Source organism: Sus scrofa, chromosome 15, assembly GCF_054392235.1.
Source record: "Sus scrofa isolate SSC_HxYL_T2T_F1_AM1 chromosome 15, Sscrofa_HxYL_maternal_Yorkshire_Landrace_v2.0, whole genome shotgun sequence".
Lineage (NCBI taxonomy): Eukaryota > Metazoa > Chordata > Mammalia > Artiodactyla > Suidae > Sus > Sus scrofa.
This window is the reverse complement of record NC_139397.1, coordinates 61,423,565-61,439,129: the sequence shown is the minus strand read 5'-3', so window position 1 is coordinate 61,439,129 and position 15,565 is coordinate 61,423,565. Positions and strand designations below refer to the sequence as shown.

Below are 15,565 nucleotides of genomic sequence, written 5' to 3'. Positions count from 1 at the left end.
TGGTACGTATACACAACAGAATATTACTCAGCCGTAAAAAGAATGAAATAATGCTATTCGCAGTGACATGGATGGACCTAGAGATCATCATAATAAGTGAAGTAAGTCAGAAAAAGACAAATATCATATGAGATCACATATATGTGGAATCTAATTAAAAATTATATATGAACTTATTTATAAAACAGAAGTAAACTTACAGATTTCAAAATCAAACTTAAGGTTAGCCAAGAGGAAACTGTTGGAGGGTATCAGTTGGGAGGATGAGATTAACACATACACACTACTATATATAAAATAGATAACTAACAAGGACCTACTGTATAGCACAGAGAGGTATACTCATGTCCTATAGTAACCTGCATGGGAAAAAAACAATAGATAGATAGATAGATAGATAGATAGATAAATAGATAGATAGATAGATAGATTCACTTTGCTGTAAACCTGAAGCTAATACATTGTAAATCAACTATACCCCAATAAAATTCCAAAATATTTTCCATTGTGTGTATGTATGTATCTCTGTCTGTCTAATCTATCTACATCTGTCTTTTACTTTGAACCTTTATGTAACTGAAATTGTTTTTTTGTTGTTTTTGTTTTTTTTGTCCTTTTAGGGCCGCACCTATGGCACATGGAAGTTCCCAGGCCTGGGATTGATTCTGAGCTGCAGCTGCAACCTGCACTGCAGCTGTCGCAATGCAGGATCCTTTCACCCACTGTGACCAGCTGTGGATCAAACCCATGCCTCCACAGTGACCCAAGCCACTGCAGTCAGATTCTTAACCTCCTGCATGCACCACTGTAACTCCTGAAGCTTTGTCTTTTATAAGCTACATAGAGTTGAAATTTTTTCCCAAATCTTAGGATTATTGTCTTTTGATTGGTTATGGACCATGAGACTGTAACATAACTACATACCATTGCAATTTAAAATATAACAGTGGCCTTTAATCATAGTATTGCATGTATTATAACCTTTCCTTATGTCATGCCTACTCATAGTTAACTGACAGAGTGAAAATGAGATAACTAAAAATAAGAAATATGTAATATAAAAATTCATAAACATGCATTCCTTACAAATAAATTATTTGTGGTATTATATTATATATGAAAATTTCTATTTTTTCTTGACAGATCCAAGCCATAATGTGCAGGTTTTGAGTCCCAGATAGTCAGGCAATGCCTATGCTTTTTCTTTTTCATTTTTCCTCTCCATCAAAGATAATTATTCTGGAAGAATAAATAAAAGGGGAAAAGTTATCTGTGTGAAGAATCAGGTTGAAAAATGACAATTCAACAAATGGCATAAGGTACACTTATTTTGAAGTAGTGTTCTATTATGTGATTTATTAGTATCCAACGTTTTAAATAGATAAATGCTAAAGAATTAAGCTTTATTAGAAATAATATAAAATATAGCACCATGAGAACTATTTTAAATGACAAATTTACCGTGTCTACTATTCAGCTTATAATATTGAAAAATATTCCTGTATTTAATTTTTAGTATATGCAGCCATATGGCTATCATCATTTAATATACATTTATAGTATTTATTCCTAATACATTGAATTTTCTCTGTTTCACTGTTTATTCCTTTTTTTTTTTTTTTTTTTTGGTCTTTTGTAGGGCCGCACCTGCATCATATGGAGGTTCCCAGGCTAGGGGTCTAATCAGAGCTGTAGCCGCCGGCCTACGCCAGAGCCACAGCAATGCTGGATCTGAGCTGCATCTGCGACCTATACCACAGCTCACTGCAACACCAGATCCTTAACCCACTGAGCGAGGCCAGGGATCAAACCCACAACCTCATGGTTCCTAGTCGGATTTATTAACCACTGAGCCATGACGGGAACTCCTGTTTCTCCCTTTCATCCTTAAAATATTTGATACTTACTGTGATATCACAGATTCTGTTTTCCATGTTATTCTTTGGTCTCACTCTCACTTTCCAGTTGCCTATATATTTAGAAATAAAAATAATCATTTAAAGCTGTATATTCTTCAAAGATTATTCTATAATACTCCATACCATCTATCAGTATTGAAACAGCTTTGAAGCCCTGAAACCTGAGAGCAGCCCCTACTTGAGAATATTTTACCACTGAGAGCACCTCTCAACTGATAATCAAGACTAACATGAAAAAAATCACAGTCATATAAGTTCACTTGGCAATGAACTCAGATCATACTTATATTCACAACATTATTAGCTAAATAACTTAAAGCACTTTTTTTTGACGTTCATATTCTGCCCATTGTTTCCACCATAAATTTATCCAATCTAAGAAAATTCCTTTAATATGTTCAAGTATTATCTGAATTATGTGACGAATTTATGCATTACACATTATTTCAACAATTTAACAAACTTTTCAAAATATTTCTATGCAATGTATTCTCTTGTAATTAATATTATATTATCAACTTTAAGTACTGTAATAACATTTAAATACTTTCATAAAATTTATTTTAAGTAAAAAGGAGGGCACAGATATAAAACTCAGTTAGAAATCACTTTATAGCAATTTCCATGAAGAAAAGGAAACTGAGTTTAATATTTACTTTATTCTTAAATAAAATTTTCAGCTATTTCTAAGGTTATTTAATGAAAAATTATTTGTTATATTTTTTCTTTTCTGTAGATTAGCCATGGAAAAATCTAGATTTTTTTTTGTGTTACTATTTATTCTTTTCCAGCTCTGGCTGCCTCTCAGTTTAAAGGCTAATTTCTCTCCTAAATTTCCATGATATGTTTTAATGAAATAAGGCATGCAAAATTCTTTGAAATATATAAATATGAAAAAGTAATAATATTTAATATATATTTAATAAATAAGATCAAATAATAAAAAGATAAACATTAACTAGAAATTAACAGTTCTACTGAAATGTACACTTAACAAAATACAAGTTGTTTTAAAAGATTGTTTAGGCAAAAAGACAAATAAATAAATAAAGATTGTCTACTATTCATTAATATATATTGTATTAAATTTCCATATAAAGATAAATATATGATCTGAATTATTATTAGTTACATCCATAATGTTATTTATTGATAAGCTACTATGTAGGCCAACTAATTACAAAAATAATGAATATTAAATGTGAAATATACTCATCGCTTGTATCATCCTCGGTTCTCCCTTTTTTCCTTTGGAAATAAATTTTTACCAGTGTAGCAATCAGTACACAGAGAATAATGAAAAAAGGAATGAGTAAGAAAAATGGCCATTTCATGGGTCTGGAATGGTAAATATTCTCAATATAGCGCCTATCTAAGGAGAGAAAATACCAGTTATTTGAAAGCAACTACCAAGAATATAGCAAATATTTCTGTATTTTAATATGACAATTAGAATAAAATTTTTAAACATTTATTAATTTTATAATCAACATATTTTTATATGAAGTAGAGAAGGTGACTTATCATAAGTGCCCAAAGTTAGGCTCTTCTAACCCTTATAAATAGTCCTATACTCTTTGTTTTTGGATTAAGAACCTTCTATTCCATTAGTCTCTTTTCAGATGTGTCTCATAATAAAGATGAAAAGAGGAGTTCCTTTTGTGGCTCAGTGGTTAATGAAACTCACTAGGATTCATGAGGATGAAGGTTCAATCTCTGGTCTCCCTCTGGGTTAAGGATCCGGTATTGCCTAAACTGTGGTGGGTCACAGAGGTGGCTCAGATCCTATGTTGCCTATGTTGCTATGGCTGTGGCATAAGCTGGCAGCTGCAGCTCTGATTCCAACCCTAGCCTTGGAATTTCCATATGCCACGGTGTGGCCCTGAAAAGCAAAAAAAAAAAAAAAAAAAAAAAGCAGAAAAAAAGCAAAAGGAAAGAATTATAATGTGACCCCAATAAGAATTGATTTTTTTCCTCAATTTTTTTGTAAGAAATATTGTATCTGTATATTTCAATGAAGTCCAAATTTTCCTTTATTGCATTGATACGTATTGCCTTATTTTATGTAAGACTTTATTGCTAACCTCAAGGTCATGAAAACATTTCCCATGTTTCTTTCAAGAATAGTTTTGGCATCTGTATTTAGATTTATCATCTAACCCATTTAAATTGTAAGTTGTGATTTTGAGATTCATTTGGTCTTATGTGGATATTAAGTTATTAGAATACAATGTTTTGAAATGAATTTCCTTCCTTTTTGAACTGTCTTTGTGCTTTTCTTGATTACTGCAGCTATTTACTAAACCTATACTATACTGAATTTATTTTTTAATTTCTTTTTCTTTTTAGGGCCACACCTGTGGCACATGGAAGTTCCTGGGCTAAGGGTTGAATAGGAGCTACAGCTCCCGCCTATGCCACAGCCACAGCCATGCCAGATCTTAGCTGCATTTGCGACCTACACCATAGCTCATGGCAATGCCAGATTGTCAACCCACTGATCAAGGCCTGAGATCCTCCACATCCTCCTGAATGCTAATCAGATTTGTTTCCACTGAGGCACGAGGGGAACTCCCAAATTTTTATTTTTTTTGGCCACACCATGGCATGTGGAAGTTCCCAGACCAGGGTTTGAACTGTACCACAGCAGTATACTAAACTTAATATAAGGCAAATGGATTAAGTCTTCCTTCTTTGTTGTTCTTTTCCAGAGTGCTTTGGCTATTTTAAGTGCTTTTGTGTATATTTTAGAATCAAATTGTTGAATCTAAAAGGTTGCATTCTTTTACGTTGGGCATTTTGAGCTATAGATTTAATGTGGTGAGAACTGACATCTTGGCAATAAGAAACTTAATAGATGAAGATGGCATATTTTTCCATTTACTTGTGTAACTAGCATATGTCTGCATTTTTGTTTTAGTTTCAGTGTAAATGTCTTGCACATCTTTTGTTAAAGTTATTCCTAATATTGTATATTTGGTAGTACTGGAGATGGTACTGATTTTAAGTTGATTTTCATTTACTGCTGCCTGTACATAGCAATACTACTGATTATTAAACATTGTTTCCTTGGGCCTTTCAAAAGATTTTTATTACTTCCAGAAGTGTTTTTGTAGATACCTTAGGATTTTATACAATTAATCATATCATTTACAGTCTCATTTCATCCTTTCTACTCTTTATGCTCCTGATCTTTTGGTTTTTACTTATTGCACTGGCTAGAACTTATGGCAAAATATTGATATGGTGAGAGCAAACTTAATTGCCTCTCTCTAGCTTTTAGAAAAAAACAATGTATTTTATCATAGGATATATTAACTGCAATTTGTTGATGTTGATGCTTTTACTCAGATCAATGAAGTTTAGCTCTGTTGGTAGTTCGTTGCCTTTAAAAATTCATAAATTGGTGTTGAATTTTGTCAAATGATTTCTGCCTGAAATGAGAAAATCATACGCATTAAAATTTTTTTGGAGGTTCCACTGTGTCCATGAGGATGTGGGTTCGATCCCTGGCCTCACTCAGTGGGTTAAGGATTTGGCATTGCTACAAGCTCACCATAGGTCACAGATGCAGCTTGGATTAGATGTTGCCGTGGCTGTGGCATAGGCCCCAGCTGCAGCTCCAATTCAAGTCCTGGCCCCAGGAACTCCCACATGCCTCAGGTGTGGCAGTAAAAAGAAAAACAAATTTTTTTTCTTAATTTTGCGAATCGCACTGATTGATTTTCAAATATAAAATAGTTTTGCATTACTAGGATAAACTCCAATTAGTTTGGATTATTATCCTTTTAATATAGATAGTGACATAAAATGAGCTAATACTTTGTTGAGAATGTTTACATTTATGTTTATTAAATACATTGTTCTGTAATGTTTTCTTTGTTAAATTTCTTGCCTGGATTTGGCATCAGTGTTGTATTTGCCTCATACTACAGTGAGGTGATAGTGACCTGGGATCTAGGACCATTTGCTGCAGTGGTTGCAGTGACTGCACCTGGACAAACATCTCCTTGGGCAACAAAATACAAAGAAGCTGTAAGGGACTAAAAATAACAGTGTGCATGTGCAGTTGGGGCAAATTATGGGAAGATACAAAAACTAAAAACTCAAGTGCCATATCTGACAGCAAAAGCCCACACATGTCCCCTGCACACAACAGCACCTAAGCCACACCTCTTGCCTGACCCCTAGACCTGCCCTTATCCTTGCCCTATAAAAGGAACCAGCTTGGTCCCCTCCCGCTCCAGGGAGTGAGCTAGAGAGAGAGAGTCCCTGTTGCTTGTTTTTTTCCACTCCCTGCTGCAGCAGGGACCCTAATAAAGCCTTGTTTGGATTTCTTGCCTGGCCTCTTAATTTTTATTGATAAGAGAAAGGTCAAGAACCCAGGTTGGTAATGTAGGAGTCCCTCCAACCATTTTTTTTTTTTTTTGTTAAAAATGGTATTTCTTCCTTGAACAAACTTGCTGGAATTAACCCGTGAAACCATATATACATGTATTTCTTGTTGCTGTTATTTTTTTGTTGGCAGTGATTTTTAAAAATGACAAATACACAGATCAATGAAGTTTTGGTTTCTGATTTCTTGGCTATAGCCTGTGATTGATAATTTCTTTTTCATAAGGAATGGCCCTTATAGTCCTTTTTATATTTGAGCAGATTTATCTGTCTACTTCATGCCCACAATTGATTAGGACTCAAAGAATATGTCTATTATCTTGATTTTAAGTCTGAGCTGATGTAATTCATTTAAAAATGTATGGATTTCTTGTGTATTAAAAAATATACCCAATTAAACAAAACTATATCCCCAAATCTCTTTGACATAGGTCTGCCTATATTGGACCCCAGCGAGGCTGCTATAAAATAACCTATTTAAGATTCATAGTAGCCTTAATGTTTGAGAGTTTTTATAAGGCAGTCCAGTATAATACTTAGAAGGCTTTTTTAAAAGTATAATGATTTTTGTTTTTTTCCATTATAGCTGGTTTACAGTGTTCTGTCAATTTTATTAGAAGGCTTTTTGTATAGATGAAGGTGTTGAAGAGGCATCATATTACATTGTCCTGAGGTCTTAGCAAAAGGGTTTATATAAGCTTGACAATTTTTATCTGAGAACAAGTTTTATTGCTCAATATCTCAAATTCAGCTCTTAGCCATTTCTTACTTTAAGAATATTTTGCTGGAAGAGTTCAGGAGCAAAAATTCATTTTATTTTCAAACCAAAAAAATTCTAGCTCTTTTGAATGTAAATATACATTTTACTAGAAAATTGAACTGTTTCTGCATTAATAATTACTATCATCTTGCATTTTATCATACATAGGTCACCCGATCTGGAAGTAATTACAATCTATCTAGAAAGCTTGCTGACCTGAACCATGAATTCCACTTTCCACATTATCAGAAGCAGGAGTGATGCCACACAATTCACCACTTCATAGCCTGTGGCATATGGAAATTCCCAGGCTAGGGGTTGAATCAGAGCTATAGCTGCCAGCCACAGCCACAGCAACATGGGATGCAAGCCATGTCTGTGACCTACACCACACACAGCTCACTGCAATGCCAGATCCCCAGCCCACTGAGAGAGGCCAGGGATTGACCCTGCTTCCTCATGAATACTAGTCAGATTCATTTCCTCTGTGCCACAACAGGAACTCCATCTAATAATGTGTTTTTAAGCTGTCTTTGAATTGCTCACCAAAAGTCTTCTCAAGACAGTTTAAACATATACCAATGGTCTTCAATAGCTCCCTATTCAACGTTCCTTGCACCATCTAATTCTAATTCCAAAGCTAATGGCACATGTTTTAGATTCTTGTTATATAAATACACCACCTAGTACCAAACTGTGTGTGTGTGTATGAATATATACATCTATATATGGAGAGAGAGAGAGGGACAGAAAGAGACAGAGACAGAGAGAATAAGCACTTGGGCAAGAAAGTACCCCCAAATTTGGTAACATAAACTACTTAATCATTTAATTTTGTTAATTTTGTGTGTCTTGAATTTGAGAAGGGCTTAGTTGCATTTTTGTATCTCAATGTAGTCAAATTTCACATAAGGCATATGATTTTCAACAGAATGAGTGCTCCAACAATGAGAGTTCCAAGAAATAATATTCTAAAAGACACAGTTGGAATCTGCAGGAAGACCATGGAAGTCCCAGAAACTCACTTCTGTACATTTTATTCCTCAGTCATATCACTAATGCCAACCTGGACTCTAGGACAGAGTAGTCTCCTCTTCTCATTGGGGAAATGGCATGGATGTGCATGGAAAGAAGCAATTAATTGCAGTTAATGTGAAGACAAGCTAACTTTCTAAAGGAGAAAGAGCTTGATAATATATAATATATTAAATATATGTTTTTTTACTTAATCTATTACTATAAGGCTGTAAATATCTCAAATGCTGGAGTGAATGTGGAAATGTTAATAACTATGTCTAGCTGAAATTCTGCAGAAATCTGCTTTAATTAGCTGTAATATAGGTTTTTATATGAAGGAAGTCTCGTGCTAAGCATCACTGGATATGCTGACTTGCTCTAAAATCCATTTCTACTTTGAACCAAATATTGTAGAAAATTACATTTCCTAAGCTCTTTAACATTTTGCCTTCAAGTTAGATTTGGCCAGTGAGATTCACTGGACAAAATTTGCAGGGTAAGAAGATGGAAATTATCATTGTATTCACCCTTCACCTTCTTCAGCCTCTCCAGTGAGGTCAGCACACCCTCTGTACCTCACCTCATGCTGGAGAGTAACTCTCCCCATGATCTAGATCCTGGTACATAACCCAGACCATAGTTTTTTTGCTTTTTTTGTTTGTTTGTTTTTTCCTTTTAGGGCTGTACCTGTGGCATGTGGAGGTTTCCAGGCTAGGGAAACTTTCTCCAGAGCTACAGCTGCCAGCCTATGCCACAGCCACAGCAACTGAGGGATCCAAGCCGCACCTGCCACCCACACCATGGCTCACAGTAACTCCAGATACTTAACACACTGAGCGAGGCCAGGGATTGAATCCACATCCTCAGGGATTCTAGTCAAGTTCGTTAACCGCTGAGCCACGAGGGGAACTCCCTGACCATAGTTCTAAGTCATGCAAGATGGCTTAGATTCTGGTTCTAGTAATACCATCTCCATTGATTTTCCCTGCAGCCCTAACAAGTTGCTAGTCTCTGGGTTGCCTCACTGTTCTCTGACTGGCTTTCATCTCTACCAATATGTGTTACTCCATGCCTTATGTTAAACTCCCTCTATATGAAAGAATAAAGTGATTTCTATTTTCCTGCCTGGGTCCTTACTGACATACCTTATTTATAACATAGGTTTCATATGTTATAATGCATTTGTCTCTGGAAGTAAAACATAAAGAGCCACGTATGTTTTATTATTTGATGTCCAAACATAATCTAAATATAAATTAGTAGATGAATATTTATCTTATTAAACTGAATACAGCAAATGTTATTTTAATTATGTTTTCAATTTGTTATCTATACTTACCAGGTACGCCAGGTAAGGGATCTGCTGCTGGTGGAAAGTTGCCACTGTCAACACTCCCACCAGGCCATGACTCTACCGAAACTTCACAATTTGGAGGTAAATATGTAGGTTTACAGTGACAGTTCCGTTTATTATTACATACCTGAAACAAGGAGAAATATCACCTTACAAATAAGTATATAAAAAATTATTTGCGTTCAGATAGAATTTTGAAATAATACCAGTTAGATAAGGCTGACTTTCTTATCACAGTTGGTTTATGAATGTGTGTGTGTAGCTGTGTGTGTGCTTTCCAAGGATCACTCTCAATGATTTCTATTCTTGCCTCATAGTATTGGTACTTACACCTTGATTGTGGCATTTTTCTGCAGTACAGTCATAATTTAAATATGAAGAATCTATACATCTCTTACTCCTGCACACCTAGAAAGGAAATATCCCTCATAAGTTAAATGAAACATCATCTGTATTTGGCATCTAACTAAAAGTATTCCATATTATACTGACATAAGAGGTATTCATTTAATAATACATATTAATACACTAACAATAAGTGATTAATTTATAGTGCTATGTTTTCACCGCTATATTATACTGATTATTATCTGAAAGTAAACAAAACCATAAAAGCATCTTCCCTGATTATAATAGAATAGGAGGTACAGATATGAAATTAAAGATAAATATATAATAAATACTATAATGAAAAATAGTTTTATGAAATAATAAAAAACACAGAATTTATCTAATATGTGAGGACAGTAAAACTTTTTTACTGAACTCTGATGTTGAACAGGACTTAAACTAGCATAGAAATGAAAGATAAAGTACTTGTAGAAAAAGAATAAATATTCAAAATGACGCTACACTGGAAGGCATTATGAAACTTTTAAGAAGTTTTTTTTTTTTTTTTTTTTTTTTTTTATTAAGGGCAGTGCAACTGTTACACAAAGAGCAGCCATTCAAACATTAGATAACTAAATATTTGAGTCTTACAGTGCACCTGGCCTTGAAAACACAGTAGTGAATAATAGCAACAACAATCTCATATTACTCTCATTGCAGTACGAGATATAGAAACATACACACAAACAAAAAACCTGCATGATATGACAGAAGTTATGCAGTGTTTGTGTCTTACGGTCTTAATCAGAAAGTTGGTCTATAACCTATAAGCAATTGGTTGTATTTAGAGATTTAATTGGAAGATGGAAAGCTGATAAAAGGAATTTTGAAAAAGAGAGTATAAAGGGCAAGAGAAAATATAGAGAGGAAAAACTAGAGTAACGTCACAGTAGTTCAGGAAAATGACAACCTCATAGTGAAAATGAGTGGCAGTGGTGTTGATTAAACATGGTGGTTATATTTAACATACAGTTAAATAGTTTAATCCACTTAAGTTTAGTGATTGTATACAAAGGATGAAGAGAGAGATGGGGGGTGACACCAAGGTTTCTGGTATGCCTAAGTTTCTTGATTGTTACAATGAATGAGATGGGCAAGCTAAACATAAAGCTCAGACGTTTAGAAATATTATTTTTTGAGATTTCTTTTTACTTATAATATCAAATAATATTATGCTTCAAATTTTAAAAAAATGTTTCCTGCACTCATAGAAAGGCTCACAGCGACTGATGGTAAACCAAAGAACACGTAATTGGAAGTATTATTTTTGTAAAAAAAGGTTTTCTAAATAACATTGTCAATGTATCTTTGGAGTTATTTCCTCTTAAAAATATATGACCAACATATGCTAATTTTTAAAGTCAGAGAGTGAATCTGCTCACATAGATTTTTCTAAATGTACTGAGTATGAAAAATATGTTATTAATGATGTCTTATAATTATGGCAAACATCTCTCCCCCACCTTCACTGTTTAATACTTAGGGAAAAAATATACTGATGATAAATAGATGGTCAGGTTATACTGAGTGGTTTTGATAACAGTATAAAAGTTCAAGTTCTGGATATAGGCTAGTGTTCCTACACTTAAAAATGTATTTATTCTGTTAGAATGACGTCTTGACGCCTAACTAGAACCAGGGCAGAAAAGTTAGATATAATTTGTAAAGCTGTTTTGTAGAAGGTAAGCCTAATTCTTGTAACCATTAAATAAATGTTCTGAACCAGAGAAGAAAAGTTTAAAAGGGATTCTTGATATTACTGGTACCTTTTTTTTTTTTTTTTTTGGTAAAATAGAATTATTGGAGTTCTCATTGTGGCTCAGTGGTAACGAACCCAACTAGTGTCCATGAGGATATGGGTTCGATCCCTGGCCTTGCTGAGTGGGTTAAAGGACTCAGCATTGCTGTGAGCTATGGTGTAAGTCATAGACATGGCTCGGATCCCCATTGCTGTGGCCGTGGTGTAGGCTGGGGGCTACAGCTCTGAGAGGACCCCTAGCCTTGGAACTTCCGTAAGCCATGGGTGCGACCCTAAAAATAAAAAAAAAAAAAAAGAAAGAAAGAATTAGTATTTTTTAAGTTTTAACATACTACTTCAGTTGCATCATGAAATAAGGCTAGAGAGAAACACAATTCAAACTAGGAACCTAACTACAAAATCACAGAAGTTATTTATCACCATACAGGAATAATACTATATAAGGAACATAATGGTTCTTCCCCAAACTCTTTGAAATAGTTTTTTTGTTTGTTTGTTTTGTCTTTTTAGCACATATGGAGGTTCTCTGGCTAGGGGTCGAATCGGAGCTACAGCTGCCAGCCTAAGCCTCAGCCACAGCAATGCCAAACCAGAGCCGCATCTGCGACCTACCCCACAGCTCATGGCAACACTGGATCCTTAACCCACTGAGCTAAGCCAGGGATCGAACCTACAACCTCATGGTTCCTAGTCGGATTTGTTTCTGTGCCACAACAGGAACTCCTGAAATAGATTTTTGACATTTGTTTTGAGATAAGAAAGATAATGCAGCTCAGATCCCATGTTGCTGTGGCTCTGGTGTAGGCCAGCTGCTGCAGCTCTGATTAGACCTCTAGCCTGGGAACCTCTATATGCTGTGGGAGCAGCCCTAGAAAAGGCAAAAAGACAAAAAAAAAAAAAAAAAAAAAAAAAAAAAAGGGAAGAAAGATAATGCAACTTCCTACTTCCAGAATAAGTGTCTGTAGAAACTTTCTTGCACAGAGAAACTAAAATGGTGAATATAATAAAAAAGGTATACATATACTTTTAAAAAACACATGATTGTAGTTGAGATAAAGTAAAAATTATTTTTAGGCACAGAAAATGGGAGACAATATAACGCCACAAAAGTAATCATAACATGAAACCAGCATTTCTCCAGTGGTCATTAGTGGCTAAAGCTGTAGGATGTTAAGTGATTATATACACTGTACACCAGTGACATAATTAAAAGCAGATTTTACCAAATCCTGAAAAAATAATCTGGAAGGTGACATGAGCAAATGATGCACTAGGAAGCCCCAAGTCTTGTTCTCCCTTAGAGCTATTAGAAGAAGACAAAGGAGGAGGAGGAGGAAGAGGGGGAAGGAGGAGGGAGAAGGAGGAGGGAGAGGAAGCAAAGGAGAAGAGAAAGGAGGATAAGATGGAAAAGGAGGAGGATGAGGGATAAAGGGGAGGGGGAAGAGGAAAACTGGCTAAAACAACCTATAAGAGTTCTGGAAGTAGTCAAAAGTCTACAGCAACTAAGCAAATGCCCCAAAAAAGCCACAATCAAAATGGCAGAACATTTTGTGGCATGTTGCTCACCCTTTTCCCACTAACTCATGGCATGACACAGTCTTGGTTTGGATAAGGCAGTAGCTGAATTCTAATTCCCTCCCTTGAACTGAAGGGAATAGAAGACACTTTATTTTCAATATCTAATCTGTCTGGGAGCTCCTTGAAGACTGGTCTCTGTTTCACCTACTCAGATCTCAGATGGACATGGCTCAGGAACTGCAGGCAGACTAAGACTTGTAGACATACGCAGCATAGAGAATGGAGACATACAATAGACTATCTAAAGCTCTAAGGCAACCATGGAATGAGACTGGAAAAATAAGCCTTTTTTTTTTTTTTTTTAAATGGCCACACCCACAACATATGGAAGTTCCCAGGCGAGGGGTGGAATGGGAGCTGCAGCTGCTGGCCTACACCATAGTCATGCAACAGGGGATCCGAGCTGCATCTGCCATCTACACCACAGCTCATGGCAACTCTGGATCCTTAACCCACTGAGAGAGGCCAGGGATCAAACCTGCAACCTCCTGGATACTAGTCCTGTTCATTATCTTTGAGCCACAATGGGAACTCCTGAAAAATAGGACATTTTAAAGTATCTATGTATGTGGGGAATAAGAAAAGCCACAAAAAATGCAGAAAAGATGCATATTCACAGATACCTCAGAATATCACAAGCTTTCTCCTCAGGCTAATACGAAGGCTCAGAGTACACCCAATAAATTAGAAAAAGACTACACTAGCACAAAGCCAGACTGCAAACATTGGAGAAGTGTCTCTTTTTCCAGAAGTCCAATTTTCAACAACAACAAAAATCACATGGTATAAAAAGAAACAGGAAAACATTGTCCATTAAAAATTGAAATGACAAAATATTATTTTTAAATAACTGAACTTAGAAAAAGCAGATAATTTTGTAGAAACATACAGCCTGCCAATACTGAGTCAAGAAGAAACAGATAATTTGAACAGACTGATCATCAGAAGTGAAATAGAATATGTAAAAGAACCAAAAAACACAAAACAACTCCCTGGCAAACCAAAGTCTGGAACTGGATGACTTCACTCAAGAATCCTGCCAAACATACAAAGAAGAATTTATACCCATCCTTCTCAAACTACTCCAAAAAACTCGAGGAGGGAACACTCCCAAATTCATTCTATGAAACCACTATCAAAAAGACACTACACAAAAAAATTATGGGCCAATATCTCTGATGAATATAGATACAAAAATGCTTAACAAAATATTAGCAAGTTTAATCCAGTAACACATCAAAAAGGTAATACACTGTGATAAAGTATGACTCATTCTAAATTCACAAGGATGGTTCAATGTACACTAACATAATATGCCACATAAACAAAAGGAAAGAGAAAAATCAAATTGTCATTTCAATAGACACAGAAAAAGCATTTGACAAATTCAACATCCATTCATTATAAAAACTCTCAATGAAGTAGGTATAGAAGGAACATATCTCAATAAAAGTGATTTACTGCAAATGTACAGCCAACATAATACTCTGTGGTGAAAAGCTGAAAGCCTTCCTGCTAAATTCAGGAAAAAGACAAGGCTGCCCACTCTCACCATTTCTATGCAACATAGTATTGGAAGTCCTAGGCACAACAATAAGACAAAAAAAGAAAAGCGTCTAAATTGGGAGGGAAGAGGTAAATATTGTCGGTATTTGCAATGACATAATACTCTATATAGAGAACAATAGAGTCTCCATAGAAAAACCCTTAAAATTAATGAATTCAGCAAAGTAGCAGAATACCAGATTAACATATAGAAATCTGTTTTTTTTTTTTTTTTTTTTTTTGTCTTTTTGCCCTTTCTTTGTCATTCCCACGGCATATGGAGGTTCCCAGGCTAGGGGTCAAATCAGAGCTGTAGCTGCCATCCTACGCCAGAGCCACAGCAACGCGGGATCCGAGCCGCGTCTGCAACCTACACCACAGCTCACCGCAAGGTCAAATCATTAACCCACTGAGCAAGGGCAGGGATCGAACTCATGGTTCCTAGTTGGATTCGTTAACCACTGCACCACAACGGGAACTCCTGTTGTGTTTCTTTACACTAACAATGAAATAGAAGGAGAAAGAAAAGGAGTTCTCTGGTAGCCTAGTGGTTAAGGATTCAGTGTTGTCACTGCCATGGCTTGGGTTCAATTCCTATCCCAGAAACTTCCACGTGTCATAACTGTGCCCCCTCCTCCAAAAAAGAAAAAGAAAGAAAGATAAAGTAAAAATAATTCCTGTTTAAAATTGCATCTAAAAAAATTCCTAGGAATAATCTTAACCAAGGAGGTGAAAGAACAATATACTGAAAACTATAAAGCATTGATAAAGGAAACTGAAGATAATTCAAATAAATGGAAAGATACCTTATGTTCTTGGATTGGATGAATTAATATTGTTAAAACGTC

General features: G+C 35.3%; 1 protein-coding gene across 1 annotated transcript in view; it reads right to left on the bottom strand.

The window, feature by feature from the left end:
- Window positions 1-952: 952 nt before the first annotated feature.
- ADAM2 (ADAM metallopeptidase domain 2) overlaps window positions 953-15,565 on the bottom strand; it is a gene marked incomplete at its 5' end in the record, with an annotated part of 70,647 nt that continues 56,034 nt past the window's right edge. Inside the window, 5 exon segments of the mRNA NM_213957.1 lie at window positions 953-1,239; window positions 1,908-1,969; window positions 3,132-3,291; window positions 9,431-9,572; window positions 9,776-9,853. Coding sequence (NP_999122.1) covers window positions 1,936-1,969; window positions 3,132-3,291; window positions 9,431-9,572; window positions 9,776-9,853 — 414 coding nt within the window. The 3' untranslated portion in view covers window positions 953-1,239; window positions 1,908-1,935.